This window comes from Capra hircus, chromosome 10 (assembly GCF_001704415.2).
Source record: "Capra hircus breed San Clemente chromosome 10, ASM170441v1, whole genome shotgun sequence".
Lineage (NCBI taxonomy): Eukaryota > Metazoa > Chordata > Mammalia > Artiodactyla > Bovidae > Capra > Capra hircus.
Window position 1 is genome coordinate 1,007,063 of NC_030817.1, and position 15,019 is coordinate 1,022,081.

The 15,019-nt window shown below is 47.9% G+C and overlaps 1 protein-coding gene across 7 annotated transcripts in view; it reads left to right on the forward strand.

Moving 5' to 3' along the window:
- The window catches only part of TTC7B (tetratricopeptide repeat domain 7B), a 272,717-nt gene that overhangs the window by 182,655 nt on the left and 75,043 nt on the right, over window positions 1-15,019 (forward strand). For all 7 annotated transcript variants that reach the window (XM_018053841.1, XM_018053837.1, XM_018053838.1 and 4 more), the window contains 2 exons: window positions 3,341-3,413; window positions 6,592-6,752. In XM_018053841.1, coding sequence (XP_017909330.1) covers window positions 3,341-3,413; window positions 6,592-6,752 — 234 coding nt within the window. The remainder of the gene's footprint in view (window positions 1-3,340; window positions 3,414-6,591; window positions 6,753-15,019) is intronic.

Sequence of the window (15,019 nt, forward strand, 5' to 3'; positions counted from 1 at the left end):
CTGGGACTAGGGCCTGGCATCACAGTAGGTACTGCATACGTGGACGGATGGCTGGCTGGCTGGCTGAGTGGCTGGATGGACGGATGACTGGATGGATGGATGGATGAGTGAGTGAATGGACGGATGGATGGATGGCTGGCTGGCTGAGTGAATGGCTGGCTGGCTGAGTGGCTGGATGGATGAATGAAGGACTGGACGGATGGATGGATAGATGGGTGGGTGGATGAATAGATGGTGGCCTCAGTGGGCCAGTAGTTTAACAGCTGTTTCTGTTCCTGTGGAGGAAGCGTGGAATTAATTAATACGGAGGTGCTTTGACAAGGGAGGCACTTTGTGAGCTTCCCTGTGATGACACTTTGAGGAATTTGAGTTTCTCTTAGCAGCTTCACCAGATACCGCGTGGGAATGGGCTTTAGAGGGCTGCTCTCTATTCACGTACAGGGTCCAGCAGGCTTGCAGTTTTCAAGCTCACCAACGCCCTTCCTCTCGCCTGCACGGCTTGGTGATTTCTGTCGAGCAGGTTTCCTGTGGGCGTACAGACACGGTGTCACAGGACGCCTCGCTGCTGAAGTCGTCCTGCGCAGCTGAAGAGGGGCTTTTAGAGTCTACCTGAGATGAACACCATGAGCTTTTCTAGTTTTCTTGGGCGACTCCGCATTTCTTCTTTCCTTTCATCGGCTGAAGTGACCAGATTGTCTCTTTAACCAAGTTGTGGAAACAAGCTGTTTTAGAAAGTGTGCGTTTAAGCTTTAACTCATCAGAAATTTGGCGACTGTATATTCATCATCAGCCACACTGGCAGTTCTTCAGATGTCCTAACGCACCCCAGTGATGCCAAGATTTCTAGCACGTCTCTTTCTTGGTGCTGTGGGTTAATAGCTAATAATTGTTTGCAGATGCTAAGTAGGAAGGACCCTTGGTCAGAACCATTCTTATCCACACCCTGAGTTCTCCAGACCACTGCCAGCTTTCTACTTGGTTGGTGTTGGGTAGAGGCAACCATGATTAAATTTAACTTCATTTGTAAAAAATCTAAACTGTGCTGAGAAAATTTTAGCTCTGTGGAATTCTTTTTGAGGGTTGTAGGAAGCTGGTTTTATTAATTGTGAAAGAAGATGAGATAAAATAAATAATGCTAACTAATTCAAAGTCTCTTCATAATTCATTTTGTATTCATTTTCCCTGAATAATTGGGAGAGACAGAAACCATGACATTCCAATCTTACTTTTTATGAACACCAAAGAAAAAAATTCTTTGATGTACAAATTCATGGAAAACCAATGCCTGTCAAGTAATGAAAACTGGGGCATTCTGAGTAGGCCTCCACTAGAAATACAGCATCTCCAAGGGCAACAAAGGCAAGTCTTCAGCCTCAGCTTCTTAGACTAAAGTGAGAGAAGTCCTCCAGCTGCGTTTTGAGGCAAGCTTATTTCCCAGGGATGGGAGTTTCGCTCTTAAGATTGTAAAAGGAACAGAGGGTCCCACCTCACCCCCTCGTTCCCCCGAGTCCCACACATGAGCTACGACATTTGCCCAGAGCAGCTCAGTTCAGTCGCTCAGTCGTGTCCGACTCTGCAACCCCATGGACTGCAGCACGCCAGGCCTCCCTGTCCGTCACCAACTCCCGGAGCTGGCTCAAACTCATGTCCATCGAGCTGGTGATGCCTCCAGCCACCTCATCCTCTGTCGTCCCCTTCTTCTCCTGCCTTCAGTCTTTCCCAGCATCAGGGTCTTTGCCCAGATAGTGCCCCGGGTTGTTAAAGTTCACATATTTTCTGGGTTGCAAACATTCAGAAGACTTTTTCCCCACAGCAGACAGACAGCCCTGTTAAAAAGGCCTTATTACTATAGTAATCCATCCTCGGCGTGTTTGCCACAGTTGACTCTATAGTGATTTGGCATTCTTTTTCATCTTGAATTTGCTGGTAGAAGATCCTCCCTTAATCACAGAATGTTGACAGGACAGTCTGAAGTTTTGTTCACTGTCTGGCCCTCCCCGTTTGTGATTAGTCTGCTCTACAGTGCCTTTTAAAGAAAGTAAAAGTTTGTTTTTCTCTTCCCACTGGACTGTTAGACACAGAATTATGTCTCATCTATAGCCACATTTTGAGTTGTTTATAAAATACAGTAGACTTCCACGTAAAAGCAAGAATGACATGCTTGCCATCAAGTAAGAGGCCAGTATAGCCTCTTCCTATTGGCGCCAAAAGCCAGTTGATAGACAGTCTAGTGTTTGGGCATGGAGTCTTACATGTCACAGTTACATGTCTTTAGAAAACTAGGTGGGACTTAGTGGACCCTTCAAAAGAGTGAATGAGTAGCCTCCATTTCTCCCTGCAGTTCATCAAAAAACCAAAACCTCATTTTACAAGCAAAGCCAGGCCTTTGATTTTCATATGGTTTCTCTGAAATCCAGAAATTTGGATGAAGTAGCATCAAGGCCAAGCCAAAACTTAACCACAGCAGCCGTCGGCCTGCCAGGAGTGTTCACGCCTCCCAGGGTGACACGTGGCCTCGCCTGCCCAGCCTGAGGGAGGCGCCCGCTGGGGGCGTCAGACAGTGTCCTGCGGATTCTCCACCTCAGGCTTCTTCTCGAAGCCAGGCTCATCGGCTGCCGTTGCCGATGCAAGATGAAACCCAGAAACGTGTCATCCCACGTGCAGGGCCAAGAGGAGACGTGCATTCCATTAGCTAGTGGACAGAGGGAAGAGTTTAACGGAAACAAAAGCTTTGAGCTGTAGTTAGACTTGATTGTACTAAGGGTATTCATATTTAAAAATGCTGTAAAACCTTTAGCAACAGGTATGACTGGTTTAAAAGTTAAAGCTGTTTAGAAAGTAATAATTCCAAAATAAGGAAAGAAAGCAGAAGGAAACCGGGATCCGGGAGGAAAAATAGAAAGCACCCCAAAAAGGAAATACTTAAAACCAAATATATGAATCAGTATGGTAATTATAAGTGACTGTCTTATAGAGCTAGACAAAGACAGCAACACTGGATTTATAAGCAATTTAACTCTAATCTGTTTGCAAGAGAGGTCACTGACTTATAAGAATATGGAAAATGCGAAAGTAAAGAGGTGTCAAAAGATGGGCCATGCAAACATGGGCCAAGAGGAATCCACAGCTTACGTCAGTGCCGCGCAAAATGGGGTCTCGGAAGAACTTACTGGAGACAGACTACGATGACATCTTGTATAAAAAGAAAGGTTGAGCCCGTAAGGGCTATCAAATACTTTCATTTGTGTGCAACATAGAGATTGTTAATATGGGGCCTCGGTATAAGTAAAAGCACCGCTGGGAGCCCCTGATGCCCTAACCGCTGCCCACGCTCTTGCAGGGCCCACAGCCTGTCGCCCACGGACCACCAGGCCGCCTTCTACCTGGCCCTGCAGCTCGCCATCTCCAGACAGGTCAGTCCCGCCGGCCCCGCGCCCGGAGGCCCGGCGCCCGCTCCGTTCAGCGCGGTCTGGGGTGGGGACCGGCTGCGTTCGGCCCCCTGGGGCTGCCCTGAAGCCTCTCCCCGGGGACGCTGAGTTCTCGGCACAGGCCCCGGGTTTTGTCCGCTGGAGCGGCAGCTGTGCAGACACAAGGCAGGCCGGGCCCTGCTTTTGGAGGTCACACATGCAATCTGGAGGGCTCCCCAGGTCGGGTGGGGACGGGTCAGCACTTGGTGACCCCAGGGGTCGCCAGGGAGCCCCCCACCGCTCGCTCACAGAGCCTGGGGCTGAGCTGCGCGGCAGGGACTCCGTCACCGGAGGGGCCCGGGCATCGGCCAGCCGGAGAATGCTGGCGGTGTATGCAGAGGAGACCTGTCCCTGTCAAACACGGAGGAGGGTGAACAGCAACGCACAGCAGCCCCCCGAAACGAGCCCCCGCGGTGCCCACCTGGCCGCAGGGCCGCGCTCCGCCGGTCTCCACCTTCCCGGCGGCAGCCCCGTGCCCGCCGGCCCACCAGGTGGGAGGTGCTGGTGGTGACCCCAGCACACTCCCGAGCGCCGGCCCGAGGGTGACTCAAGGGTCAGCTCCCCGAACACGCGCTTCCCCTGGCAGGCCGGGCTGTGCCCACGCATCTGACCTCCTGGAGCCTGGCGAAGGGCGCTAGGCGGCTCCCGCTGGGGGCCGGGGGCCGCGGGAACCAAGAGACCCCGTCCGTGTCCAGGTCCTGCTGCCTGGCCTCGCACGGCTCGCCGCTGGCCTGACCGTGCGCTGCTGCAGCGAGAGCTGTGGGGGGTGACCCACCGCCCGCCTCCCTCGGCACCAGGACCTCTTCCCACCTCCTCCCTGAAGCCCCTTCACCCGGCTCCCTACTCCGCTCCTCCCTCCTGCCCTGCGCTCCTGCTCGCTGTCTTTCTCTCTAGACTTAGGTTCCCCGAGGGCAGGAACCCCCGACAGTCACCATCACTGCTTTGCCCTGGCAGCTGGCACGCTGCCTGGCACGTGGTAGGCACTCACTCATGCTGGGTGAATGAAGGAAACAACCTGGAATTCCTTCAGGTCAGCCTGGCCTCTGAGAGCACCACTTTGGATCCTGTATCCGTTTTTTCTTGATTGGATTGGACCTCCCTGAAAACAGACATCGAGAGTGTACCTGCCTTTTTGAGCCTCTCCAGATAGCAGGCCGAGTGCTGTCCACGCAGTTGGCTGTCCCTGGGGAGGGGAGGAGTTGCTGGAGCTCTGTGGGTGCCACATGGGCCTCCGGAGGCCCCCAGCAGGACGCTGTGCCATGTGCCTGCCCCCCAGGCAGGGAGGGCGACAGGGAGGGGCCCTCGTCCTTAGTGAAAGTGAAATGAAAGTGAAAGCCGCTCAGTCGGGTCTGACTCTTTGAGACCCCATGGACTATACAGTCCATAGAATTCTCCAGGTCGGAATACTGGAGTGGGTAACCTTTCCCTTCTCCAGGGGATCTTCCCAACCCAGGGGTCGAACCCCGGTATCCTGCATTGCAGGCGGATTCTTTACGAGCTGAGCCACAGGGAAGCCCCCTTGTCCTCAGAGCCGTTGCTGTCTGACCCAGAGGAGGTTGCGGGGGAGGAAGTGGACGCAGAGCCGCTCTGGTCTCCGCACGAGGCTGGGGGACCCGCCCGAGGCACGTCTCTGGACTGCAGACCCTCCCCTCACCCCCATAAGACGATAGGTCCCCACTGTGATAGCTGGGATTCTAGGGCTCAGAAGCAGAACGCCCCTCTAAACCAGCATTTTTAACATATTCATCAAAAATGGAACTTCAGAGAGGAAAACAAATAGATGTGGGGACAGACAGAGGTCACGGCTCCCTGCTAAGGAGCGCGGTCACAGGGGCTGGGAGGAAGCAGGAGAGCAGAGGGGTCCAGCCCGGGCCGGGGTCGGAGCGAGCAGGCAGGCGGCATCCTGGGCCGCGTGCTAAGGAGGCCCGTCGTGAGCCTGCCCTGAAATCCGGCTCCAGGCCCCGCTCTCCACTGCCGCTGCTGCTGCGCACTGTCGTGCCCAACTCTCTGACCCTGTGGACTGCAGCCCGCCAGGCTCCTCCGTCCATGGGATTCTCCAGGCAAGAACACTAGAGTGGGTCACCATTTCCTCCTCCAGGGGATCTTCCCATCCCAGGGATCAAACCCAGGTCTCCTGCTTGGCAGGTGAATACTGTTAAACCTGTATGGAAACTCTGGTGTTCACATATCCGTTACGTATGCATTTTATCAACGCTTGTATTGGGTGATTCTGAAGAAAGTCTTGAACAGCTGCAGACTTTAAAGGTTAGAGTTGCATCGGGTCCTGCTCACACTTGGATACACCCGCATTGTGCGTGGCCTCGAAGTCTGCTTCTTGGGTGGTGTTATTTTGGGCTGTAGTTTGGAAAGGTGTGGGTGCTTTGTCTGTTTGTTTGCGTATCTCCTTGAGATCCAGGACAAAGGAACTTGAAAAGAGTCACAGGTGTGTGATCATTTGGAAAGCTCCATTTAAAGTTTTGAAACTTACTAAGTACTTTCATTTCAGCACTACTTGGGAAAAAATGGGAACTGTTCAGCTAAGGCAGTTTAAAAACTTTTGGCAATTTGTTATGTCTCCATTTAGAGTGAAATTATCTTGGGCATAATCAAAAGTAAAGCAGTTGTGTGGGAAAAGAGAGAGATTGTTTATTTAGGGAGAAATGGAAGATTTGGGACTGGCAGTTATGCTGAGAAAGTCTGCATCACTTCATCAGTCATTCTGTCGCTTGAAGGGGCCTCTGTCTTCGTGTTTGTGGTTAATATCCTGGGGCGGCCATAAGTATGGCTTAAAATCTGAATGTCACACATGGGGAAACAACTCCCAACGTTTACAGAGAATCAGAGGCGTCCCCGGGGGCTCAGACGGCACAGAGTCTGCCCTCCGTGTGTGAGACCTGGCTTCGATCCCTGGGTTGGGAAGATCCCCTGGAGGAGGGCATGGCAACCAGTTCCAGTCTTCCTGCCTGGAGAATCCGACGGACGGAGGAGCCTGGCGGCTACAGTCCACGGGGCCGCAAAGAGTCGGACACAACTGAGCGACTAATACTTTGACTTTCAGATACTGAAATGGCGGCTGGGTGTGTGCGTGTGTCTGAGAATTCTTCTGGGTTTTATTTTAAACCAGATCCCAGAGGCTCTGGGATACGTCCGCCAAGCTCTTCAACTTCAAGGCGACGACGCCAACTCCCTGCACCTCCTCGCCCTCCTGCTGTCAGCGCAGAAGCATTACCACGATGCTCTGAACATCATCGACATGGCCCTGAGCGAGTATCCAGAAAATTTCATGTAAGTGATCCCGGACTTACTTATTTTTCCTTACACAGAAGGTGTGAAATTTATCTCTTCAATCTATCCAAGTCCTTCATGAACATCCTGGTGGTAAATAGTACAAAATCCTCTTTACTCTTATTTTTTTATGATATTTAGAAACAGTCTCAAGTCAACCTGAGGTGAAATACTTTATCCCTTTTTTTCCAGTGTGTTCCCTTGAGGTATACAAGATGATTTGAAATTTATTATGGATGAACTGTTTCATTTTAACAGTTATGCATTTTTAAATGAACATTAGAAAAAACACAGCTGCATATCAAAGTGTGATTTCACAGAAACGATTGCTCAGAGGGAGACTAAAACTTTTTTAATGAGTTGTTTTAAGGTGAATTTAAAGGAAAATATTAATATATGTGGATATGGCAAAAGCGACGTTGCATAAACGCCAGTGACTAAAATTTGGGAATCATTGCTTTAGAGCTTGTTTATCCTACATTGCCAAGGACTTGCACGGATTCCAGGTGATTGCTATATTGTAGGCGGCTTTGATCAGGATACCTGACTCCTTTGTGTCTTCGTTGTATTCTCTTGGAAACGGAATTCCTTAAATCAATCAACAATATTTGTATGTAAGCTAAGAAATGTCATCACACACTGCCGTGTGCTCGAATTGTCTGCGCATCTTCACCTCTTCCCTCTGAATCCCTGAATCCAGGGCAGTGATTAGGCTTTGTTGGAAAGGACATTGTCTCTGGGGTTGCTCGGTTCCCATTTTATCCTCGGTGGAGTAGCTTAGTAACCAGTACACAGTGGTCAGAAACAGTGAGCAGTCCTGCAGGCTGGCAGGTTCTAATTCTCTAATGCCGGGTCAGCAGTGGGTGGGGGCGGCCCGGGGCAGGGGAAGAAAGGTGGGCTGGCTCTCTCCGCTCTCAGGAACGCCGCAGACTGTGAGTGGCTCAGCCTTGGCTCCATCTCTCTGCCTCCTCCCCTCACGGTGGTTTTAATCAGTGCGCTTCAGCAACTCCCCTCGGAAACTGGCTCACACATTTCCATTACAATCATTTCTTCAAGTGGAAAGGGCATTTCTCTCCTTCCCATCGAGAAAATTCTCGTTATAATCCAGGACACCTCTGACTGGAGGCTTCTTCTGCAGGCTCAGCTATTTATGCGGAGTGAATTAAAGGGCTCTGCCTCCGAGTTTGACTTCTTGCAGGTCTCAAGCTTGCTTTTCTGCTCTCTGAGGACATGTCTGGATTTTATCCAAGGCTGGTTAGCCCATGGAACCATAAAGTGGTTGAAACACTTTAAAAAAACACGGGGCCCATCAGTAAAGTTTAGCCTGATGCAACTGAACTCCGTTTCTCTCATCAGTATGTATAAAGTGGTCGCTCCAGCCTCCCACCCTCAGCACCTTTGTTAGAAGTCAAACTCCAGCCTGTGGCTCTCGCGTAGACAGCCTGGGGTGTCATCCAAGAGAACAGCAGGCTTATTAAACTAATGGCCGCGCCACACTGCAAGCAGCAAACAGTGGTGGCTAATATGGTAATGCCTCCAAGTGACAGCAGCTGACAGCCTTTTCAAGTAGTGGAAGTAAGGAACAGCAGTAGAGATATTTGAGGCATGCGAGCCTGTTATTTTAATGTTAAGCTGTGAGCTCAAAAAAGCAGAGCATATGGCAGCAGGGCTCAGAGCCCTGATGACTTGTTTGCTTTTTAAATATTTGTATTTCTTCCTTTGTGATGGGGAACTTCTTCCCAAGAATACTTTATTAAAAGTCGGGGGCCAGGTGTAGTCAGTAGATCCCATGGTTTCTCCCATCCTGGGTAAAACATTTCAACACCAACCTAAACAAGATTCCCTGGGCACCTGTCCCAACTGCCCTGTAGCGTCATCTGTCTGTGACCAGCTCGTCTCCCGCAGAGCTGCAGACTCTGGGAAGCCTGGGATGGCCTCGTGGGCCTCGTGTCTGACAGCTGCGACCCACCCCAGCCTGAGGGTGTAGTGGATGATTCCTCAGCCCCTGCCAGGGGGAGATGAGAGCAGGAAGACCTGCTGTTAGGGTCAGGCCTCTCCGGCTGTTGAACCAAGAACTGATTGAACTAGCGTCTTAGCCTGATGCAGAGCATACAGAGCTTTTTGGCTCCCGCTGGGGCTTCCCTGGAGGCTCAGGTGGAAAAGAATCGGCTCTCCTGGGTTCGATCCCTGAGTGGGGGAGACCCCCTGGGGGAGGGAATGACTGCCCACTCCAGTACTCTTGCCTGGAGAATCCCACGCCCAGAGGAGCCTGGTGAGGTACAATCGGACACGGCTGTGCAGCTAACACTGTGACTTTAACGCTTGGTCCCCGTTAAGCCAAGGAACTTGAGCTCCTTCTCCAAGATACGTAACTGTGAGTTCTCACTAGAATCGGTTTATTCTGTGCTATCGCTGGCTGCGCCGGGTCTTCGCCGCTGCCCGCGGCTTTCCCCGGTTGCCGCGGCTGCGCTGTGCGGCAGAACGTGGGCTTCCCGCCGCAGGGGCTTCTCACCGCGGAGCCCGGGCTCCAGGGCGCGGGGGCTTATTAGCGGCAGCGCGCGGGCTCAGCAGCTGCGGGCTCACGGCTCTGGAGCGCGGGCTCAGCAGCGCAGCGCTCGGGCTTAGTCGCTCTGTGGCAAGCGGGCTCTTTCCGCACCAGGGCTTGAACCCATGTCTCCTGCATTGGCAGGCGGATCGTTTACCTCCAAGCCACCGGGAAAGCCTGACCACCAGCTTTTATCATCTCAGGGTGGCAGTCAGGACGGTTAGGCAACCCTGGAGGCACCAGCTGTTCCTCCGGCGGCAGTCCTCTGTCCTGGCCAGGGCGGTGAAGGCATTGGGCTCCAAGATCACGGCAGATGGTGCCTGCAGCCATGAAATTAAAAGACGCTTACTCCTTGGAAGAAAAGTTATGACCAACCTAGAAAGCATATTCAAAAGCAGAGACATTACTGTGCCAACTAAGGTCCGTCTAGTCAAGGCTATGGTTTTTCCTGTGGTCATGTATGGATGTGAGAGTTGGACTGTGAAGAAGGCTGAGTGCCGAAGAACTGATGCTTTTGAACTGTGGTGTTGGAGAAGACTCTTGAGAGTCCCTTGGACTGCAAGGAGATCCAACCAGTCCATTCTGAAGGAGATCAGCCCTGGGATTTCTTTGGAAGGACTGATGCTAAAGCTGAAACTCCAGTACTTTGGCCACCTCATGAGAAGAGTTGACTCATTGGAAAAGACTCATGCTGGGAAGGATTAGGGGGCAGGAGGAGAAGGGGACGACAGAGGATGAGATGGCTGGATGGCATCACCGACTCGATGGACGTGAGTCTGAGTGAACTCTGGGAGTTGGTGATGGACAGGGAGGCCTGGCATGCTGCGATTCATGGGGTCGCAAAGAGTCGGACACAACTGAGCAACTGAACTGAACTGATGTTTCAATAATTGAAAGGCATTCCTGTAAATATTATTACAACGAACACAGCAGCTTCACATGTGATATTTTGGAATCCTTTAACATGATTAAATATTGAGTAGAAGCAAAAGACTACTTATTAAATCTATTTAAAATAAAAATGCAAGTAACCTATGTATAAGTGCTTCTATGTTTAAGAAAAAACCCTTAATGTTGCTGCGAGTTTCCTGGATGCTCTACTTTCCCACCCCCACCTCTCCCTACACAGGTTAACTGCTCTCCTGAACTCTGTGTTGAGCAGTCTTTTGTGTTTCTATACCACAGATGTTGGTATTCCTAAATGATAAAAATTTCTGGGTTTGTGTATTTTAAAAAATTTTAATGGAATTGTACTCAGTAATAATACATTTTTATTCTTTTTTTCATTGCTTAGCTTTGTGTTTCTGAGGTTATCCCTCTTGCATACAGCAGCAGTGTGTTCATTTATCCGAATGGTACTTTCTTGTATAAATACACCCGGATTTCTGTTTCTCGTCTGCCATAAGTGGGTACGTGGGCTGTCTGCAGTGTCTGACTGTCATGAAGCATGGTGCTACAGATATCCTGACACAGTTCTGATGACTGTGTGCAAGCCTTTCGTCAGGTGGGCTCCTAGGAGCGGAATTGTTGGCCCGTAGGATGCGTGTATCTTCAGTCTTACCGAATAATTCCAAACTGTTTTCCAAAGTGGTTGTGTGTATTCTCTTCTCCACCAGCGGTGCCCAAGAGCCCACGTGGCCCCCAACACCAACACTCAGACTTGGCGGCGCTGGTCAGCGGCACCGCATGGTGAGTTTAAGTGGCGTGGTGTCCATCACCGATGAGGTTGGGCACCTTTTTGTTTGTTGGCCATTCGGCTTCTCTCTTTCATAAAGCACATGGAGCAGTCCTCTTTTCTACCTGGGCTGTCTCTTTCATAGTAACTTGTCAGACTTCTTTGTGTATAGTTCAAAAGGCTTTTGTTGGTTACCTGTGTGGCGAAAGGCTGCCAATTCGTGTCCTGCCTTTGCTTTCTCTTACGGGATCTTTTGAGGAACAGGAGTTCTTGAAGTATAATTGAATCAGTTGAATCAGTCCTATCCAAGGATAGTAGTTCTGTGTCTGGCTTAAGAAGCCTTTCTTGTTATCTTCTAAAGCCCTCTCGGGTTATCTTTCGTCCCTGAAGCTAGAGTCCCTATGGAACTGACTGCTTTGTGTATGGGGGATGATACGGAGCAGGGTCATTTTCCCATGGGGATACCCAAGTGTCCAGCATCATGTATTGAAAAGACTCCTTTCCCGTTTCTCCCCAGGACCGCTCTGGTCTTAAATCAAACATGGGTCCGTGGGAGGAGCTGACTGCGAGCTCCCTACTTGTCCCCACCGTTCAGGGTGCCCGTCTCTGCCGCTGCTGCTCCATCATCATTCTCGCAACGTTGTTATCCATGAGGTCGGTCCACCCTGTAACTCACTTCTTGGGGGTGTCCCGGCTGTCCTCAGGCCTTTGAGCCTTCATATAAACTTTCATATTTGCTTTTCAAGTTCCACCAAAAAAAAACCTGTTGAGATTTTGACTGGAATTATTGGATTGGCAAAAAAGTTTATTCAGGTTTTTTGTAACTCCTTACAGAATAACGCAAATGATTTTGTGGCCAACCCAATACATTTCATCTAATAACTTGGTTGGGGGAAAGTTAGATGTCTCTAATTATTTAGACCTTTAAAAATATTTTTTAAATGAAGCTTTACAATTTTCTTTATAAACATGTCTCCAGTGTTTACTAGATTTATTCCTAGTTGCCTGAAAAATATTCCATGCTTTTCCACTTAAACCTGTATTTAAAAGGTTAAGAAAATTTCTTTCTTCCAAGAAGCCTTGCTAAGAGTTTGTTTCTTTAATCATAGACTGATATTAAATTTTACCAAGTGCTTTTTCTGTATTTATTAATATGATTATTATATAATTTTACTCTTTTAATCTGTGAATGTTATATTAATTGATATTTTTAAACATTAAATTAACTTTGCATTCTTGGAATAAGCCCAGCTTGATCGTAATAGATTTATCTAGCTCTTTAATAGATTCAGTTTATTCATTTCCTAAAGAACATTTATGTTCATGTATGAAATAGATTATGATTTTTCTTTCTCATTATATCCTTGTCAGGTTTTGGCATCGAGATTAAGCCAGCCTCATAATGAGTTGCCGTAGTTCTTTTGTGTGTCTTTCGGAATCTCTGTGTAAGATTAAAATCATTTGTAAAACCATCTGGGACCGGTCTTTTGTCCATGGAAGCACTTCTGATACTGGTTTGTAAATGACTAAAGGCTACTGAGGTTTTCTGCGCCCTACTTTATTAATCCATGTTTAATACACTGCATGTGTTTTAAGAATGTGTCCATTTACTCTAAGCCCTAAGTTTTGTTGGCAGAGTTATTTATTTGTTGCCGTTCAGTTTCTCTGCCATGTCCGACTCTTTGCGACCCCGTGGACTGCAGCACAGCAGGCTTCCCTGTCCTTCACCATCTCCTGGAGCCTGCTCAAACTCATGTCCCAGTGATGCCATCCAGCCATCTCATCCTCTGTCGTCCCCTTCTCCTCCTGCCTTCAATTTTTCCCAGCATCAGGGTCTTTCTAGTGAGTCAGTTCTTCACATCAGGTGACTAAAGTTTGGGAGTTTCAGCTTCAGCATCAGTCCTTCCAGTGAACACTCAGGACTGATCTCCTTTAGGATGGACTGGTTGGATCTCCTTTCAGTTTAAGGGACTCTCAAGAGCTTTCTCCAACACCACAGTTCAAGGTCCAGCTCTCACATCCCTACATGAATACTGGAAAAACCATAGCTTTGGCTATGCAGACCTTTCTCGACAAAGAAACGTCTCTGCTTTTTAATATGCTAAGTTTGTCACAGCTTTTCTTCCAAGGAGTAAGCGTCTTTTAATTTCATGGCTGCAGTCATCGTCTGCAGTGATTTTGGAGCCCAAGAAAAGAAAGTCTGTCACTGTTTCCACTGTTTCCCCATCTATCTACCATGAAGTGATGGGACTGGATGCCATGACCTTAGTGTTTTGAATGTTGAATTTTAAGCCAGCTTTTTCACTCTTCTCTTTCACCTTCATGTAGAGGCTCTTCACTTCCTCTTCACTTTCTGTCATAAGGGTGGTGTCATCTGCGTATCTGAGGTTACTGATATTTCTCCCGGGAATCTTGATTCCAGCTTGTGCTTCATCCAGCCCAGCATTTTGTAGGATGTACTCTGCATATAAGTTACATAAACAGGGTGACAGTATACAACCTTGATATACTCCTTGACCAATTTGGAACCAGTCTGTTGTTCTGTGTCTGGTTCTAACTGTTGCTTCCTGACCTGCATACACATTTCTCAGGAGGCAGGCCAGGTGGTCTGGTATTCCCATCTCTGGAAGAATTTTCCACAGTTTGTTGTGATCCACACAGTCAGAGACTTTAGCGTAGTCAATAAAGCAGAAATAGATGTGTTTCTGGAACTCTCTTGCTTTTTCGATGATCCAGTGAATGCTGGCAATTTGATCTCTGGTTCCTCTGCCTTTTCTAACACCAGCTCGAACATCTGGGAATTCTCGGTTCATGTACTGTTGAAGCCTGGCTTGGAGAATTTCAAGCATTACTTTGTTAGTTTGTGAGATGAGTGCAGTTGTGCAGTAGTTTGAACATTCTTATATGACTGAAAGAATTATTTACAATGTTTTAACACTATTTACTGTCATATAGCATTTGTGGTTAAGTCTTTTTAATACTGTTTGATTTTTTTTTTTCCCTTGAACAATCTTGCCAGGAACCTGTTTGAAACATTGATCTTTTCAAAGAACCAGTGTTTTTTTTTTTAATCATCTCAGGTGTATATTTGCTTTCTCTTTTATAAATTTCTGTCCTTGTTTCTGTTATTTCTTTTCTCCTATTTTCTTACAATCTGTTCTGCTTTGTTTTAGCTGGTTTTCTTTCTTTTCAGTTGGATGTTTAGCTCACATAGGAAGGTTTTTCCCTTTCTTATTTTCTGTTGACCTTTTTGGCCATGCTGTTGTAGGATCCCAGTTCCCTGGCCAGGGATTGAACCCAAGCCCTTGACAGTGAGAGTGCAGAATTCTACCCTCTGGTCTGCCAGGAAATCCCCCTTTCTTATTTTCTGACATAAGCATTTAAGATAAAATATTTCACCAAGTACTAATTTAGCTACAAACCACAAGTTTTGATATGTGAAATTTTTGTTACTGTTTAGTTCTAAATATTTTAAAATTTCCATTATTCTTTTTTGACACATTAATTATTTTAGAACTGTGTTTTATGATTATCAGATACTTGGATTTTTTAAAACTTAGCTTTTGTCAATGGTCTTTTAACTTCATTGAATTGTGTTCAGAGACTGCAATCTATGTAAATTTGAAACTTGTTAAGACTTATATTATGGCCCAGCATATAGTCACTTCTGATAAATACTTCATATGTGCTTGAAAAGACTATTTCCTGCCCTTGGGGATAAATTTTACTTTCATATATAAGGTCGAGCTGTCACCTGTGTTTTCAGATCTTATTTATTCTTATCAGTGTTGTTTTGTCTACGTCATCTATCAGTTATTGAGCAGAGGGGTGTTCACACTGACTCTGCTGGTAGATTGTACTATTTCACCACATAGTTATAGCGATTTTCGTTTTCTATATTTTAAAGCTGTTTTCTTAGGTGTGTTTAAATTTAGAATTGCTATGTGTGTTAGTGGTTCAGTTGTGTCCAGCTCTTTGTGACCCCCCTGGACTGTAGCCTGCCAGGCCCCTCTGTCCGTGGAATTCTCCAGGCCAGAATACTGGAGC